Raw genomic sequence first — 14,280 nt, 5'->3', positions numbered from 1 at the left:
TGAATGCGCCGACGAGCCGATCGTGACCTCTGATCGCATAGCTCCTTCCTGCCGCCGCTAAAACTCTTGTATCAAACGCGATTCACTAGGATCTGCCCATCATGTCGCGCCCTGAGGATACCCTGTAAGCCAATCCCCTTCTCCTCCAACCCCGCCCTCAAGACTGACCTCCCCTCCCAGCGCGGCCGACATCCACTACGATGACACCGAAGCGCGCAAGTACACGACGAGCTCCCGTATCCAGAACATCCAGGCTTCGATGACCCGCCGCGCCCTCGAGCTCCTCGACCTCAAGCACCCTTCCCTCATCCTCGACGTCGGCTGCGGCAGCGGTCTCTCCGGCGAGATCCTCTCCGCCGAAGGCCCCGAGGACGGCGGCCCGCACACCTGGGTCGGCATGGACGTGTCCCCGTCGATGCTCGATATCGCGCTGCAGAGGGATGTCGAGGGCGATCTGCTGCTGGCCGACATCGGGCAGGGCGTGCCCTTCCGCGCGGGATCCTTCGACGCCGCCATCAGCATCTCCGCAATCCAGTGGCTTTGCAACGCCGAGAGCAGCGATACATCCCCCGAGGGCCGTCTTACCAGATTTTTCAACGGGTTGTACGCTTCATTACGTCGTGGCGGGAGGGCCGTGTGCCAGTTCTACCCCAAGAACGACACCCAGCGCAACATGATTACCCAGGCGGCTGTCAAGGCTGGCTTCGGTGCCGGTCTGCTGGAGGACGATCCCGAGACGAAGAATGTTAAGCTGTATCTGGTACTGACGGTCGGTGGTACCGCTGAGGGTGGCAAGGGCGGTGACATCACCAACGTGATCCACGGCATGGACGACATCAACGTCGAGGACGCCAGGCGGAAGGCGAGTGACAACAGCGGCAAGGGGGAGATCAAGAAGGGCAGCAAGGCATGGATTGTCAAGAAGAAGGAACAGATGGAGAGGAAGGGAAAGATTGTCAAGGCCACGTCAAAGTACACGGGCAGGAAGCGCAATGTCCGGTTCTGAGGGGGCATGGGATCGGGGCTGGTTTGTTGGGGATGACGACGCATGGCATGGCGTTTTGGGTGATAGGAAAATTTGCTTTTTTTACTTGGAGATCGAATGCGAATCAGATACCCTCAGTCAGATACAAGGCGGTCACGATGGGAGCAGGCCTAGTTTATGTCATTGTCTGAGTGTATCGTGCCATCGTGCCATCATCGTGGGCATTTTCCGTTATGAATTTCTGAGGGAGGAGCTGGCAGCGGTTTCCAGCTATCTGTGAGTAATGTTTCATGTTCTGTGAACTGAGTTCTTATCTGGCGTTGAAGGTGACGCAAGTGAGAGACTTCAGCTGCCGGAGGCCGACAATGACGAGGCATCATTCCCAAGGAAAGATTCAAAGAAGCAAATTTTTGCCGCCCAGGAACTCGTGGTTTGAGGTTCGACACCACCCGAGAGCAATACTCCTGCCGAGAATATAAGGACCTGCCAATCCGTGAAATTCAGTTTTATGACTTTTGTCATCAAAACCTATCTCAACTATTCTTGATCAACTCAGCTCATTTCACCAAATCCCAATAACAGCATCATGAAGCTATCTCTTGGTCTTTCAACCCTCGCTGTTTCCCTTGCCGCTCAATCCGCTATGGCAGGTCCTTTGTCATACGGAGTCTGCCAGGCCGGCTGCGCCGGTGTCGTGGCTGCCTGTTATGCCGGTGCCGGTGCCGTCTACCGCCGGCGCGGCAGCCCCACCGGCCATCATCGCTTGCAATGTTGCATTCGGGAAGTGCCAGGCTGCCTGCGCCGCTGTAGCTTTGGCCCCGTGTCCCTGACTATTTAACATGGTCGCATCCATGGCTGTTGAGTCCTGGCTTTTTCCTTTGCTTCAAAATCAAGGCCCTCCCGGCGTAAGCATCCTGATTTCTGACGCCGGATTCGAGCGTCTGTGACTGACCTCTTCTCTCAGGTTATCATACCACCTGCGCCACCGAAGCCGTGGCCGACTTTTAAGGCAAGGGGTGCCAATGCTGCAAGGGAAGAACAATCGTGGGATCCGGAGGATGGGAGCCGGGATGTTGCAGCCATGGGGGCATAATCGTGTTTGGTCTATTTGAAAGTACATCCAACGAAGTAAACTTGAGCCAAATCAGCCTTTGAGGTCTAATCTGTATATGGTTTGCGTGAAAAGATTGAAGCTTCCTCAGTCATAGATCGCGTCATTGGTCAATACTCGCCATCTAGCCCTCATGTCGATACCAACAATGCTCTCATGATTAGAAATCAGGAAGAAGATTCCAGGCTTATTCAGACGAGGAGTTGCGTCAGAGTCTAGATGGTGCCATCGTCGGTTGACGAAAAATCAATGAGATGAGTGGACGAATGTTGGGATTTGACCTTATTCAAGATCCGGTGGACACCATGTCCAAATGAACTCCACATTGTGCAAAAGCTACCTTACTTGCCTTTTCACGATTGCATTCAAATTCGATTCGTTCAACTTCTCTTCAGTCGAGCTTATCATAAAAAATACAATATGCTCCTGTTGCTATGGTGCCCGAAACCTCATCCTCCATACACGTATCCCACGCGGCCCTTCTGGTTGAATATATACGACGAGATACAGATTCTGACCATGGCTTCGGTGGTGCAGGGGGTATGATGATCTAAGAGCATGACTGGTCAGATACGTTCAGCTAAGATTGCTAGAGTACCTTACATACGCATCTTTTCAGCGGCGAACGACACATCTTGTCCAGTCGTACGGGATTCGAAGCCGAGGCCATGGCGGGAGAGACTGCTCCAAGGCAAACAATAACGATAGGTAGTGTCAAAGATGGCTTCATGATGCGGTTATTATCGTGGAACAGGAGTCGATTCGTTCGTCAACAGTTGAAACGTTTTCTGACAGAAAAGGTGTGGATGCTCATTGGCGTTTCAAGGAGTCTTATCACCTGGCTGCTCATTATATACACAGAACAACAAACACCCGGAATGACGTGGTGATCAGAGGTGCGCCCTCATAGACGAAGTGAACCTGAGGGATATATTTCTTTTGGAATGCCGTCATTGACGGCCTCCGGCAGCTAAAGTCTCGAGTCAAATATTTTGCAACCACATAAAGTACGAAACGTCGCTAGGTACTCGAACGAAGAACATAATCCCTCATCTCCTCTGTCTCTCTCCGTTTCTCCCGAACCCCATCTATCACTATTAACGATGAAGATCAGTCACGTCAAACACATACTGATTGCTATCAGTATCCCAATTGCCGCTGCCAATCCATGGCCATGTTATGGAGTTTGCCAGTACGGGTGTGCATCGTTGGTCACGGCATGCTACAGCGCAGCAGGGTTTGGCTGGGGGATTACCGCGGTGGTGACTGCCCCTCTCGCGGTGAAGGCATGCAACCTTGCTTTTGGCAAGTGTGAGAAAGGATGTGCTACCGTTGCTGCTCAGCTATGTCCGTAAGTGGCAATGACTTGGTTCAAGGTTCAAAGGACAGACTTTGTTAACCGTTCTTAATGTAGGTTGCCACAACAGCGTGGTGGGCTTTAGATGTGCCCGCATGCTTGGGGAGGAAACTTCAGACACGGCATAAATAATGTTGTATTGGATATGCTAATCGGTCTTTACTATGTGGTTGCATCCGATTCTGGGTAACTTCAATGAGAGAGAATCTTCTGCCAGAGATCGGTCGTCCGATGACGACGTAGACATTTTCTCACGTGCAGTGACAGGATCTGCCCTGTAATGTGGTGTTAAAAATGAGAAGTGCTCATACTTTTATAACGGCAATTCTTAGCTCTTTACTGATTTCCCATCTTGCGAATTAGGAAGCGTTGATATCTGTCGTGTGCTTTCTCTTGCTCATTTATGATTTTCATATTACTGGTTTCCTTCAACCTTCACATCTCACTTTTCCGTACCGGTCTCTTAGTGCCATCTGGTTCGTGGGTTTATATGGTGACGAAACCTAGCCTTCAGTTCCCAATATTCGGACCATTTGTTAGCAACATGACCACGATGGACCTTGACTTCCCTTACAGCGAAATCCTAAGCACAGGTGGAAAGAGGTAGCGGCTAGAAAACTCGCACTGAACTCATTGAATATCACCGTACCAGCGGTTGGGTATTTATATGATATTGAACCATGATTGTTTAGATCCATCTCTTCACACGTGCTTCCAGCAGTCGTTGATGGTGTCAGCAGGCATTTCCTAAGATGGCAAGTAGCTCGTGGCTGGACCCCTGAAAGCCGAGGCGTTCCCTGCCACAGCAACCCCCCAAGATATCCCCGCAAACATCAGTGAATGGCGGGCGCGTCCACACCACCTGCTCGCGGGGAGAATATAAAGTGCTGATAGCGCGTGAAATCCCCCACTTCGCGTCCGCTCATCGTTCATCCTCCCGCATACCCCAGATTCTTCCACTTCGCCTTGACCTTCGACGGGTTGCGTTTGTTCTTGCATTTTGCTAGCCGGCAACCTTTTTAATCGTCGAATTCAATTTAATCAGTTTTCGTTAATCGTAATACCTCCCTTCCTCTCCATTTCCAGCACATCACGACAACATCGACGATGACGTCGGACGGCTACACCCATGTTCCCCCGCCATGGAAGCTCAAGGGCGACATCTACCTCTTCAGCTTCTGGACGCCGCAGAAGCAGGCGGAGCACCCGCCGACCATCACATACTCTCCCCTCGAGGCGAACTCCTCGTTCGTCTCCCCGGTGGGAAGCAAGCCGCTCGGCGGAATCAGCATGATCCAGATCATACGCTACACCGAGAGTCCGGTAGGACCCTATGACGAGCTGATCCTCAGTCCCGGCTTCCACGAGTACACCGTCGAAGAGAACGGAAAACGAGTAAAGAAGAAGAATGCCAGGATCACGAGGATATACGTGTCGCAGAAGCATACTTGCTGGAACGGCCGAAAGAGTAAGTTCCGTCCTGGATTGTTCCTGCCTGATGAAATGCTAACCCAAAACCAGACTGGAACATCCCGAAGCACCTCGCCGCCTTCGAGTGGAAGTACGACCTGGACGGTAGCACACACGTGAAGGTCTTCCCCCACGACACGGCCGGCGACGTCAGCGAAGCCTCGGCAAGCACGACGCCGCTCTTCCAAGCCACCTTCAAGCCCGTCCCCTACGTCCCCTCATTTCCGCTGTCACTTAACGTCTTGTCGTATGTCGGACTCGACGCCACTCTCGTGCAACCTCCGCTACCGCAGGGCAAGGGCAGCCAGGGCGAACTTCCGGGCACCGATCGCTGGTGCAGCGTCGCGCCGGGCCAGTATACGAAGAAGGCGAGCCTGGGATGGTTTGATATCCGGCAGGCTGACGAGAAGGGGAATTTGATCGGGGAGCATGAGAACTTCTGGCCTGGTCTCGGGAGGTGGCAGTTGGGTATCAAGATGGAGAATTCTGACGTGACCTTTGCGGAGCCTAAGCATTGGGATGCGCCCAAGTCTGTCTTGTAGGATATGACAGCTCGCTGAGCTCAGTCAAATTGCTCCGGTGGATCGGCTGTCTATTGCTACCCAGCTGCAGGATGTAGCTTGAGACAGATCCCAATACTACAGATATGACGATGGTGACGTTCTTCGCATTTGAATGCACTTCATGTACAATGTAGGCGATTCCGAATGATCGAGGCCACGACATGCCACAGGATCAGCAACATGTAAACCTTGTAAGCTGGCATCTACCGGGTAGTTAAATCGATTTCGATCGCACACTTAACTCATGTTACAGGCAGTAAAGCATAGCATGTGATGTGGAATGTCCGAAATTCAACATTCTACATGCCTGGCAGAGTTTATAAGAAGCTACTCCACGGCAACGGAAGAGGCAAGTGGCCGTGGAGTACCTAAGGTACCCATCCATAGACAACTTGTTCAGAGAGAGGAATGCAGCATACTGAGACCTGAGGCTTCTGATTGCTTTACGGCATTCTAGGCTTATTCACATAGATGTAATCCGAATCCTCTTGAAGATTATTAATCATCAAAGCTGACGGTTTGCGTAGCTTATGCCACGGCCCGCTATGTAGCCAATTACCTACCGAGAACTGAAGATTTGATATGGCGCGCTTAACATCGAGATAAGGGCTAGTGAAAGATTCTCACCTAAGCTATGAACCAACTGACCCAGGCCGAGCTGTGAGGCCGACGGATCTCCAGTTGGCTGGCTATATCACATGAACTTGGCAACTAGCATGTGGCGAAAGCAGACCTGAACACTCTTCGACGTCTGCAATCTAAGCTTCCATGAAACTAACTTCATTGCTCAGTAACCGCAATAAGTCCAGAGGGAACTCCTTCTCATCACCGCCGAAGACCATATCAGGGCTCGTCCCACTCACACCAGACTTCGGAGACAGAGCCAGGGGCCTCCGTTCAGGTGCAGGGTATGGGGTCTGCAGTCTCGGCCTGCAAGTCCAGGCTCCACGATCGTGTCGTATCCCACGAGGCAACGTCTCATCCAAATGACTTGCATCCATACGCTCGGACATTGTCAACGTGGGAGCAGGATTCTTGCCGCACGCGAAGACAGGGACATGAAGTGGAGTACGCATCAAACGAGGGGAGCTCGGGACGGGGCTAGGCGTTCTCAGGTATCTGTGAAGGATCACTGTTTGCGTACTGGCGGCACAGAACGGTGATCGCTCTTCATAGAAGCCGTTCAAGCAAGGTTGGTATCACGAGAAAGTGTGTGTTTTCAGATTCGATTTCAACTTGGCGAGCCGAGAGAGGAACTTGACGTGGTCATCAATCATGACTTCAATTATCTGAAGCTATCACAACGCTTTTGCTAAATGCTTTTCCAAAAACGACATCTATGCCCTGACTCTCTCCTGGCCGACCTTGGCGGCGTGCTCCAGACCCTCGGCAACCTCGTTGGGGACGGAAAGGAAGGGGGAGTGGGAGGCCTTGCAGCTGTAGGTGAAGCCGTTGGGGCCGAGCTGGGCGGCCATGCCCTCCTGGATGGCGAGGGGGATGGCCTTGTCCTCCGTGCAGAAGAAGTACATGGAGTCGATCTCGTGCCAGGGCTCGTGGGTGACCTCGTCGTCGAAGACGGCGGCGGACTGGTGCTCGAGGAGGGAGATGGCCTTCTTGCAGGCCTCGGGCTCGACGTCGTGGTAGAAGATCTCCTCGGGAGTGAGGGCGTGGACGTATTGGCCCTGGGAAACGAAGTCAGTTGTGTGAACTTTCATGAGATTCTGAATACAGCGCTGGCTGTACAACGTACCTGGAAGTTCATCCATGGGAGGAACTGGCCGCCGAGCATGGCCTTGATGGACTTGCCGGCGGGGACGACGAAGGCGCTGAGGTAGACGAAGGTGATGACACCGCCCTTCTTGCCCTCCTTGGCGCGCTGCTTGTAACCCAGGCCCTCGACGGCGTTGGCGCCGACCAGACCGCCGTAGGAGTGGACGACCAGAACGACCTCCTTGCCCTCGTCGGCGAGCTTCTCGACAACGGCCCTGACGGCGGCGGCGTCGTCGTTCAGGCCCTTGGTAGGGGGCTCGGCGCCGACGGAGGGGTACTCGACGGCGACGGCGGGGTAGCCCTTGGAGCTCAGGATCTGCTCGACGGGAGCGTAGCTGGGCGCGGCCTTGTGCCACGCACCGGGCGCGAGAACGAAGGTGGGCTTCTCGAAAGACATGATGTTGGATGTGAAGGTTGAGATGTTCGGGAGATTCGCGGGAGGATTTTATGGCTCGGCAGGAGAATTTCAGAAAGCTTGACGATGTTCACGAGCAGAACGACGAAGCGGTCAGATCTTAAATAAATAACATCTAACCAGATACGACGACCCGTTCATCTCAATTTGTTGAATAGCTCCCGTTTGCCCCTCCTCATGCCATCCCCTCTCTGTATTCGTAACCCTGTGGCCCCGGTATCATCCTTGCCTAGGCACTGAGGCGCGACGGCGATTGACCCAACACGGAACTCGGAAAACCCTGGAGCTATCCACAAACACACGGCACTTGTCTCCTAGTTCTTGCAAAGTCGAGGCTGTCGGCGGGCCCCAGCGACTCATGAGCTCGCAGTCGCAGCGGAGACTCTTCAACCAGGCCACCACCCAACGGGGTGACATCGTGCAGTGAATGGGGCCGAATAGACGACCGATAGGGGTCTCTTTCCACTTTCAGGGGGAGGAGCGTGCGCAAACGTCAAGGTATCAGGGGTCTGGGGTATCGGGTTCTGAGTGCGACTCTGTCGGCTTCTGCCCTTGTCGATTTCTAAGAAATGCTCTCGATGTTTCGCGTCTGCTTACCGAGAATTTCCTGAACTGCTGAGACGATGTTGCAGTCAAGTGGCTCTCACTTCCCCTTTGAAGCTGTCGCTTGACGTGGTCGCGGTTAATTCCACGTGTCGCACATGCATGTTCATCGGATGCCGGGTTCAGGGATATGGGTTGCAAACGGCGATCGATGAGGGGGGACTTGAACCTGGAATGACACGATGGCGCAACGAGGAAACAGAAGAAGGCATGATTGATAATTCCTCTTCAATCCCTTTATCGCCATGGGTGTTGTTTCGACTTCATTCTCACGATGATAAATCTCCCATGAAGACGCATTTCAAATCAGGCCATAGCCCGAGCATTCACCTCCACGGTGTTTGAGAGGATTGGCAAAACTTGGCTGTGAACCCGGTCATTGGGGCCGGCGTGTGGACACGGCGACAACAGCGCAACGAGAGTGCACACCGCTCGACTTAGGATCCAAAATAGGAGTAGATGATCGTCGAGACCCCAAGTTGAATTGGTTTTACGATTGATATGCTCATTGTTTGGGGACTGAGGTACCTGGGGACTGAGGTACGTAAGCAAAGCGCATTATTGTTTGGGAACATTCCGTCTGTCAGAGAAGTGTGAACCCTTGCTGCGGCAGTTCTTGTCGATCACTGTCCAAATCAGACCGAAACCGAATGACATGGGTATTCTCAACAAGCTGTCGAGAACTTGAAGTGGAAACTGCTGGCATTCATAAAGAACACCTGGCATTTACGTCTACTCAATGGGAAAAGGAGCATCAGTTTGGTAAAGAGGAATTACTCGTTCCGATTTGTGTTTTTGTCGGGTCGTCTGAGACAGTCGCAGCGATCTGAATCTTCGTGCATCAACGCAGACTGTAGTCCAAAGTCATGAAGAAAGGGTAAAAGTCTCAGGCTAGCGACACCAATGACAGTTTCGACTTTAAGTCTGGAGGAACAAACCACTGATAAAAGACAGGACCTTTGCGCGGAACTGAACAACTAAATCAAAAGCCCTGTTGTCTGAAGCGCCAAATGCACCCGGCCGTAAATAAGCCATGGTTGCCCAAATAAGCTGTTCTTCGAGATGTCATGAATTGATCATGAGGGATGTGATCTAGAGAGGCTTGCTAGGAAGAATGAGGTCTCTGATTATATTTACCTTGCTGTATACGTTCAACTGAACCTTCACAACACATTCTGAATAACTCATCATTTCTCCCGTGCGTTTGAGCTAAAAGAAGTTCTAGTTGTATCAACCTGCGAACAAGCTCTTGTGACATTGTTATCGCGTTTTGGTCTAAGACTTTAACTTACCTATGAAGTGTAATTTTATGCATCAAACCTCTGATTGTTGCAACTAAGAATATTGGGTTGCGGTGGCTCATGCTGGAGCAGCGCCAATGGCAGTGTCAAGTCAATTTGATCTTGCTTCTTTGAGTGGCATGAGTTCCTTTGATTACAAGGTAGAGACAATCGAGTTGAGAGAGCTTTTCTTGATAAGCGCTGAGACGGTGGTGGCTGTGACATGCGCCAAGTTTATGTCATCTCCCATCTTTCGTGTACGTTTTGATGTTTCAGGTGGGTTGAAACGGTAAGACTCTAAAGGAACTACACATCAATCATATGGACTGTCGCGGGGTCAGAGGGAAAGAATGCAGCAAAACGTTTCACTGCTTCACTGTTTCACAGCACGGCTTGTCATTCATACACGATTGGCTCAAAATCAATGTCAGCATTTGATTCACACCCAGCAAATGGATAACCGCCACATTCTGATGACATGCAGCTGCCAATGTGCCAGTTCACCTAAACGGCTAGCGTCTCGGCTGTGAGAACCATCTGAGGCTGGAAAAGTACCGTCGTAAGCTGGAGGACGCGTGATAGGGCTTACATAGGCAGCACACCGCAGCCTTCTTTTAGCCTGCAGCTGCAGGCGGCCTGGTGTTGGGTCTAAAACTATTTTAAGTACGAGACTGTCCCCCGATCGCCCGTGCTACCTGCAAGATTCTTTTATTCTTGACTTACTTCCAACGCCATTTGATGTGATGAAGTGTGTCTGACCTCAGATCATGAGCGACGTCTTGAGATTCGCAAAAGCCTCGTTCCTTTCTGGGGCAGGCGATTCTCCAGGAATCAGCGACTTCCTAGAACGCAGCGCGCCAGGCTTTGGAGCCTTACAGAGATTCTTTTCGAGGTGGCTGAGACTAGACCTGACGACAATCGTACTTCTCATCTCATTCGGCGGTGACATCCCGAATGCGTTGGTCGGGTTGCAGAAGTTATGGACTCAGATCTACTGGTGGATCACCCGATTCTTCACCGCCTCGATTTCAATCGCAAGTAACGACAAACTCAACAGAGAGGTGCTGAACTGGCTCGGCGCCCACGTGCTCACCCGAAAAGGCACACGAATCCTGACGGCACGTACTGAGGTTATCCGGAACGATGCTTGGTACGACAGGAAGCCGGTCGAGCGCGACGATCTTCACCATGAGAAGAGGATCCCGGTTCAGTACTTGCCGACGTTTGGCACGACTTGGTTCTTCTATGAGGGAGGATTCTTTATGGTTCGGCGAGTGCCTCTTCGGAGTGTCGGCGGCAACTTTGGCATCCCAGATGAATTCTCCGCCGCACCACAGGGCGATGAACCGCTGGTTGTCATGAGACTCGGTCGGTCGATCAAACCTATCAAGAACTTCCTCGACAACTGCAGAGACTTTGCAGACAAACAGCGCGAGTCGTTCATCACTGTACGAGCGACTAAGAACCAATACGGGACGGAGTCTTGGGACACAACGATCCTTCGCCCGATCAGACCATTGGAGACGGTACATTTTGACGAGAAAACGAAGGATGAGCTGGTTAGCGACATTCAAATGTACTTGAACCCGGCAACGAGAAGCTTCTACACCGAGAGAGGAATACCGTACAGAAGAGGCTACCTCTTCCACGGGCCACCAGGCACTGGCAAGACATCACTTGCCCTCGCTCTCGCAAGTCATTTCAGTCTCGAGCTCTACCTCGTTCACATACCAAGTATCCGCGGCGACGGCGATTTGGAGAACCTGTTCACAGCACTCCCGCCGAAGTGCATTGTACTGTTGGAGGATATTGATGCAGTGGGTATCGAACGACGGAAGAAGCTCGACATTGATAGTGACTCTGACGATGACGGCGCCAGCGATACCAGCAGTGAACGGGACTTTGGCAGGTGCCGGTGCTCTTTATCCGGCCTGCTAAACGTCTTGGACGGAGTCGCATCCCAAGAAGGCCGCATTGTCTTGATGACGTCGAACGTAGCTCACAAGCTCGACAAGGCGCTTGTCCGGCCTGGACGCATCGATCAGATGATATACCTCGGAAACATATCACACCAGAGCGCCAAAGGCATGTTCGACCGGATGTACCGACCCCGTTCCTCGACCGAGCTATCGGCATCAGGGAAAGGACTTGGACTTCTGCCTCAGCAAAAGGATGAGTTTGATGTTCTGGGAGAGAAATTCAGCCAAAAGATCCCAGAGAAGATCTTCACGCCGGCACAACTTCAAGGATTTCTCCTTAAATACCGCGGGGCGCCAGAGACTGCTGTTGAACGAGTCGCCGAATGGGTCGTCGAGGAAAAAGCCATCATGGATGAGGCTCAGCGGCGTAAGAAGGCGGAGTCTGCAAGGAAGGCCAAGAAAAAGAAAGCCTTGAAGATGAAGGCCCTGAAAGCTCTCGTTTCCAGCCAAGAAACCGACACCGGAGACGCAGCATCCAAGGCCGAGAAGCCGAAGAAGGCATCTGACGATGTGAAGACCGAAGCAGGGGCAACCGACGAGACCCAGACTACCAACGGCGAGAGCCAGCCAGATTCCGAGGTTCTCAACGTCGAAGAGGACACAGCCACCAACGGTTTGAACGGTGTTGAGGAGGGGGATGTGTCATAGTGGGGGCGTTATTGGGACTTTGGCATCCATGGATATCGGCATGAAGCAAGGCGTTCAGGTATAATCTGTTGGTTCAATCCATACTTGATATTATTCTTGTGCAATTCCACCTTGAATCATCCAACCTGTTGCCTTAAATAGCATAGTCTCGTTCTGTTGGCCATGCAGGCAGCCACACTAATCTACCTTAGTTTGCGGCACAGCAGGGGTAGCGCGCGTCCGACCTCAGTAAGCATAAATGAATCAACCGTGTTTTTAAACGAGATAAAGATCAAATTTCCTTCTCCAACATCCTGCTGTATTGTGCCAAAGTCATGGCCGATGGATCTTTCTAGTTCTTTGTCCCTTGGTAATTATTGAGGGCCGTTTCTGGCACTCGTTTGCAGCGTTGATTCAGTCATTCTTCCACCGCAACCAATCTAGCCCGAAACCCCAAATCTTACTTGTCACTACTCAAACGCGTCAAAACAGACACTTTGGTGGTGATATTCCTTCGGAATTATGAAGTCCTATGTGTCGGCCGTCTCGGGCGCCTTGCTTCTGCTGGGCACCCTACCCGGCACCATCGCTGAACTCAAGATCAGCTCCGGCGACGAAATCATTACATCCTCCAGCAAGCTAGCCAAGGATCTTTTCACCCTCTACGATGGTGACAAGCCCGGCAAAGCCCCTGGCATTCTTCCCGGACCGCCTCCGTATGGCGGAGGCGACTACTACTACATCCAGGGCGCCGGTTTCTGGCAAACTTACATCGACTACCAGCATCTGACTGGCGACGACTCCTTCCAGGACAGTATCCTCAAGGGTTTAGCCCACCAGATTGGCCCGAACGACAACTACTTGCCTCCAAACTCCACACTGGAAGCAGGAAACGATGGCCAGTGCTTCTGGGGTTCGGCGGCTCTGCAAGCCGCCGAGTACCAGCTTCCAAATTACGACGGCAGAGCTTCGTGGATCGAGCTAGCGAAGAATGTTTGGACGGAACAGAGCTCTGATCTTCGTCAGGATGGTACTTGCGGCGGCGGATTGCGTTGGCAGTTTGCCTCTTTTATCGAAGGTTATGATTGGAAGCAGGGTGAGTAAGGCGAGCCGCTTATCTGAAAAACAATCACTCAATTAAGTCGAAGCGACCGCGAACGCGTGCCACCTCACAATGGGCGCCCGTCTCGCCAGGTTTACCGGGAACGCCACCTACGCCGAGCATTCTGAGAAGACGTGGGACTGGCTGAGCAACGTTGGCCTCATTGACAACAAAACGATGGCTGTGTACGACGGCACCAGTGTTGAAAAGAACTGCACCAACATCAACAAGGCCCAGTGGTCTATGAACGTCGCATCTCTCGTAGAGGGGGCAGCGTTTATGTATAACTTCGTAAGTTTATCGGAGATTCACTTTATGCGTACCTAAACCATATGTAATGCAACAGACTCTGACTCTTCTTCAAGACCAACGGCTCGGATATCTGGCGTGACCGCACCCAGAAGCTCACCGACTCTCTTCTCAAGACGTTCTTTCCCAAGGGCATTGCCTATGAAGTTGCTTGTGAGAAAAAGAAGGGTGTCTGCCCCGTCGACGCCCTCTTCATGAAGGGATACGTCCACCGCTGGCTTGCCGTCGCGACCCAAGTCGCGCCATTCCTTTCGGAAAAGGTTCTCCCCGTGCTCAAGACTTCAGCCGAAGCCGCGGCCAAGCAATGCAAAGACAGCGATAACGGCACCACAACCTGCGGCTTCTACTGGAGCGATTCCAAATTCGTTGACCCTCGAACTGCAGACGACACCACCGGTGTTGGTGAGGGCACCAGTGTGTTGAGTGCGATTTCGAGCTTGCTCATCAACGACGCAAAGGTTCCGTTCACCGAGAAGGACGAAGGTAGCAGCAACGGTGGCTCAGGAGGTTCTGGCTCGGGCGGCTCCGCGACTGGGACTGGGACTGCGGGCCCGGCCTCGCCGACGGAATCGCCTTCAGGGGGAGGTCGCTTTGCAGTGGATATGAAGTTGTCTCTGTTGGTTGGAACGATGGCAGCTTTTGCCTGGGCCATTTGAGTGTTTAAAACGCGACCTGGATAAAATTATCATTTGACTAAGTAATTGAACCG

The 14,280-nt window shown here is 52.3% G+C and overlaps 5 protein-coding genes across 5 annotated transcripts; 4 read left to right on the top strand and 1 right to left on the bottom strand.

Moving 5' to 3' along the window:
- Positions 1–163: 163 nt before the first annotated feature.
- Positions 164–1,006, top strand: CkaCkLH20_08588 (bud site selection protein; the record flags this gene model as incomplete). The annotated part of the gene is made up of 1 exon (XM_038891303.1): positions 164–1,006. One exon carries the CDS (start codon positions 164–166, stop codon positions 1,004–1,006), a length of 843 nt encoding a protein of 280 aa, XP_038743315.1.
- Positions 1,007–4,560: 3,554 nt separating this feature from the next.
- On the top strand, positions 4,561–5,465 carry CkaCkLH20_08587 (uncharacterized protein; the record flags this gene model as incomplete). The annotated part of the gene is made up of 2 exons (XM_038891302.1): positions 4,561–4,921; positions 4,975–5,465. The coding sequence occupies 2 exons, from the start codon at positions 4,561–4,563 to the stop codon at positions 5,463–5,465; spliced, it is 852 nt and encodes a 283-aa protein (XP_038743314.1).
- A 1,358-nt stretch (positions 5,466–6,823) lies between these two features.
- CkaCkLH20_08586 (uncharacterized protein) lies at positions 6,824–7,653 on the bottom strand (the record flags this gene model as incomplete). Its single annotated transcript, XM_038891301.1, has 2 exons — positions 6,824–7,168; positions 7,237–7,653. The coding sequence occupies 2 exons, from the start codon at positions 7,651–7,653 to the stop codon at positions 6,824–6,826; spliced, it is 762 nt and encodes a 253-aa protein (XP_038743313.1).
- A 2,668-nt stretch (positions 7,654–10,321) lies between these two features.
- Positions 10,322–12,181, top strand: CkaCkLH20_08585 (mitochondrial chaperone bcs1; the record flags this gene model as incomplete). Its single annotated transcript, XM_038891300.1, has 1 exon — positions 10,322–12,181. The coding sequence occupies one exon, from the start codon at positions 10,322–10,324 to the stop codon at positions 12,179–12,181; it is 1,860 nt and encodes a 619-aa protein (XP_038743312.1).
- A 501-nt stretch (positions 12,182–12,682) lies between these two features.
- Positions 12,683–14,227, top strand: CkaCkLH20_08584 (uncharacterized protein; the record flags this gene model as incomplete). Its single annotated transcript, XM_038891299.1, has 3 exons — positions 12,683–13,256; positions 13,309–13,553; positions 13,628–14,227. The coding sequence occupies 3 exons, from the start codon at positions 12,683–12,685 to the stop codon at positions 14,225–14,227; spliced, it is 1,419 nt and encodes a 472-aa protein (XP_038743311.1).
- Between the last annotated feature and the right edge of the window lie 53 nt (positions 14,228–14,280).

This window comes from Colletotrichum karsti (assembly GCF_011947395.1).
Source record: "Colletotrichum karsti strain CkLH20 chromosome Unknown Scaffold29, whole genome shotgun sequence".
Classification (NCBI taxonomy): domain Eukaryota; kingdom Fungi; phylum Ascomycota; class Sordariomycetes; order Glomerellales; family Glomerellaceae; genus Colletotrichum; species Colletotrichum karsti.
This window is presented reverse-complemented; position numbering and strand designations above follow the sequence as displayed.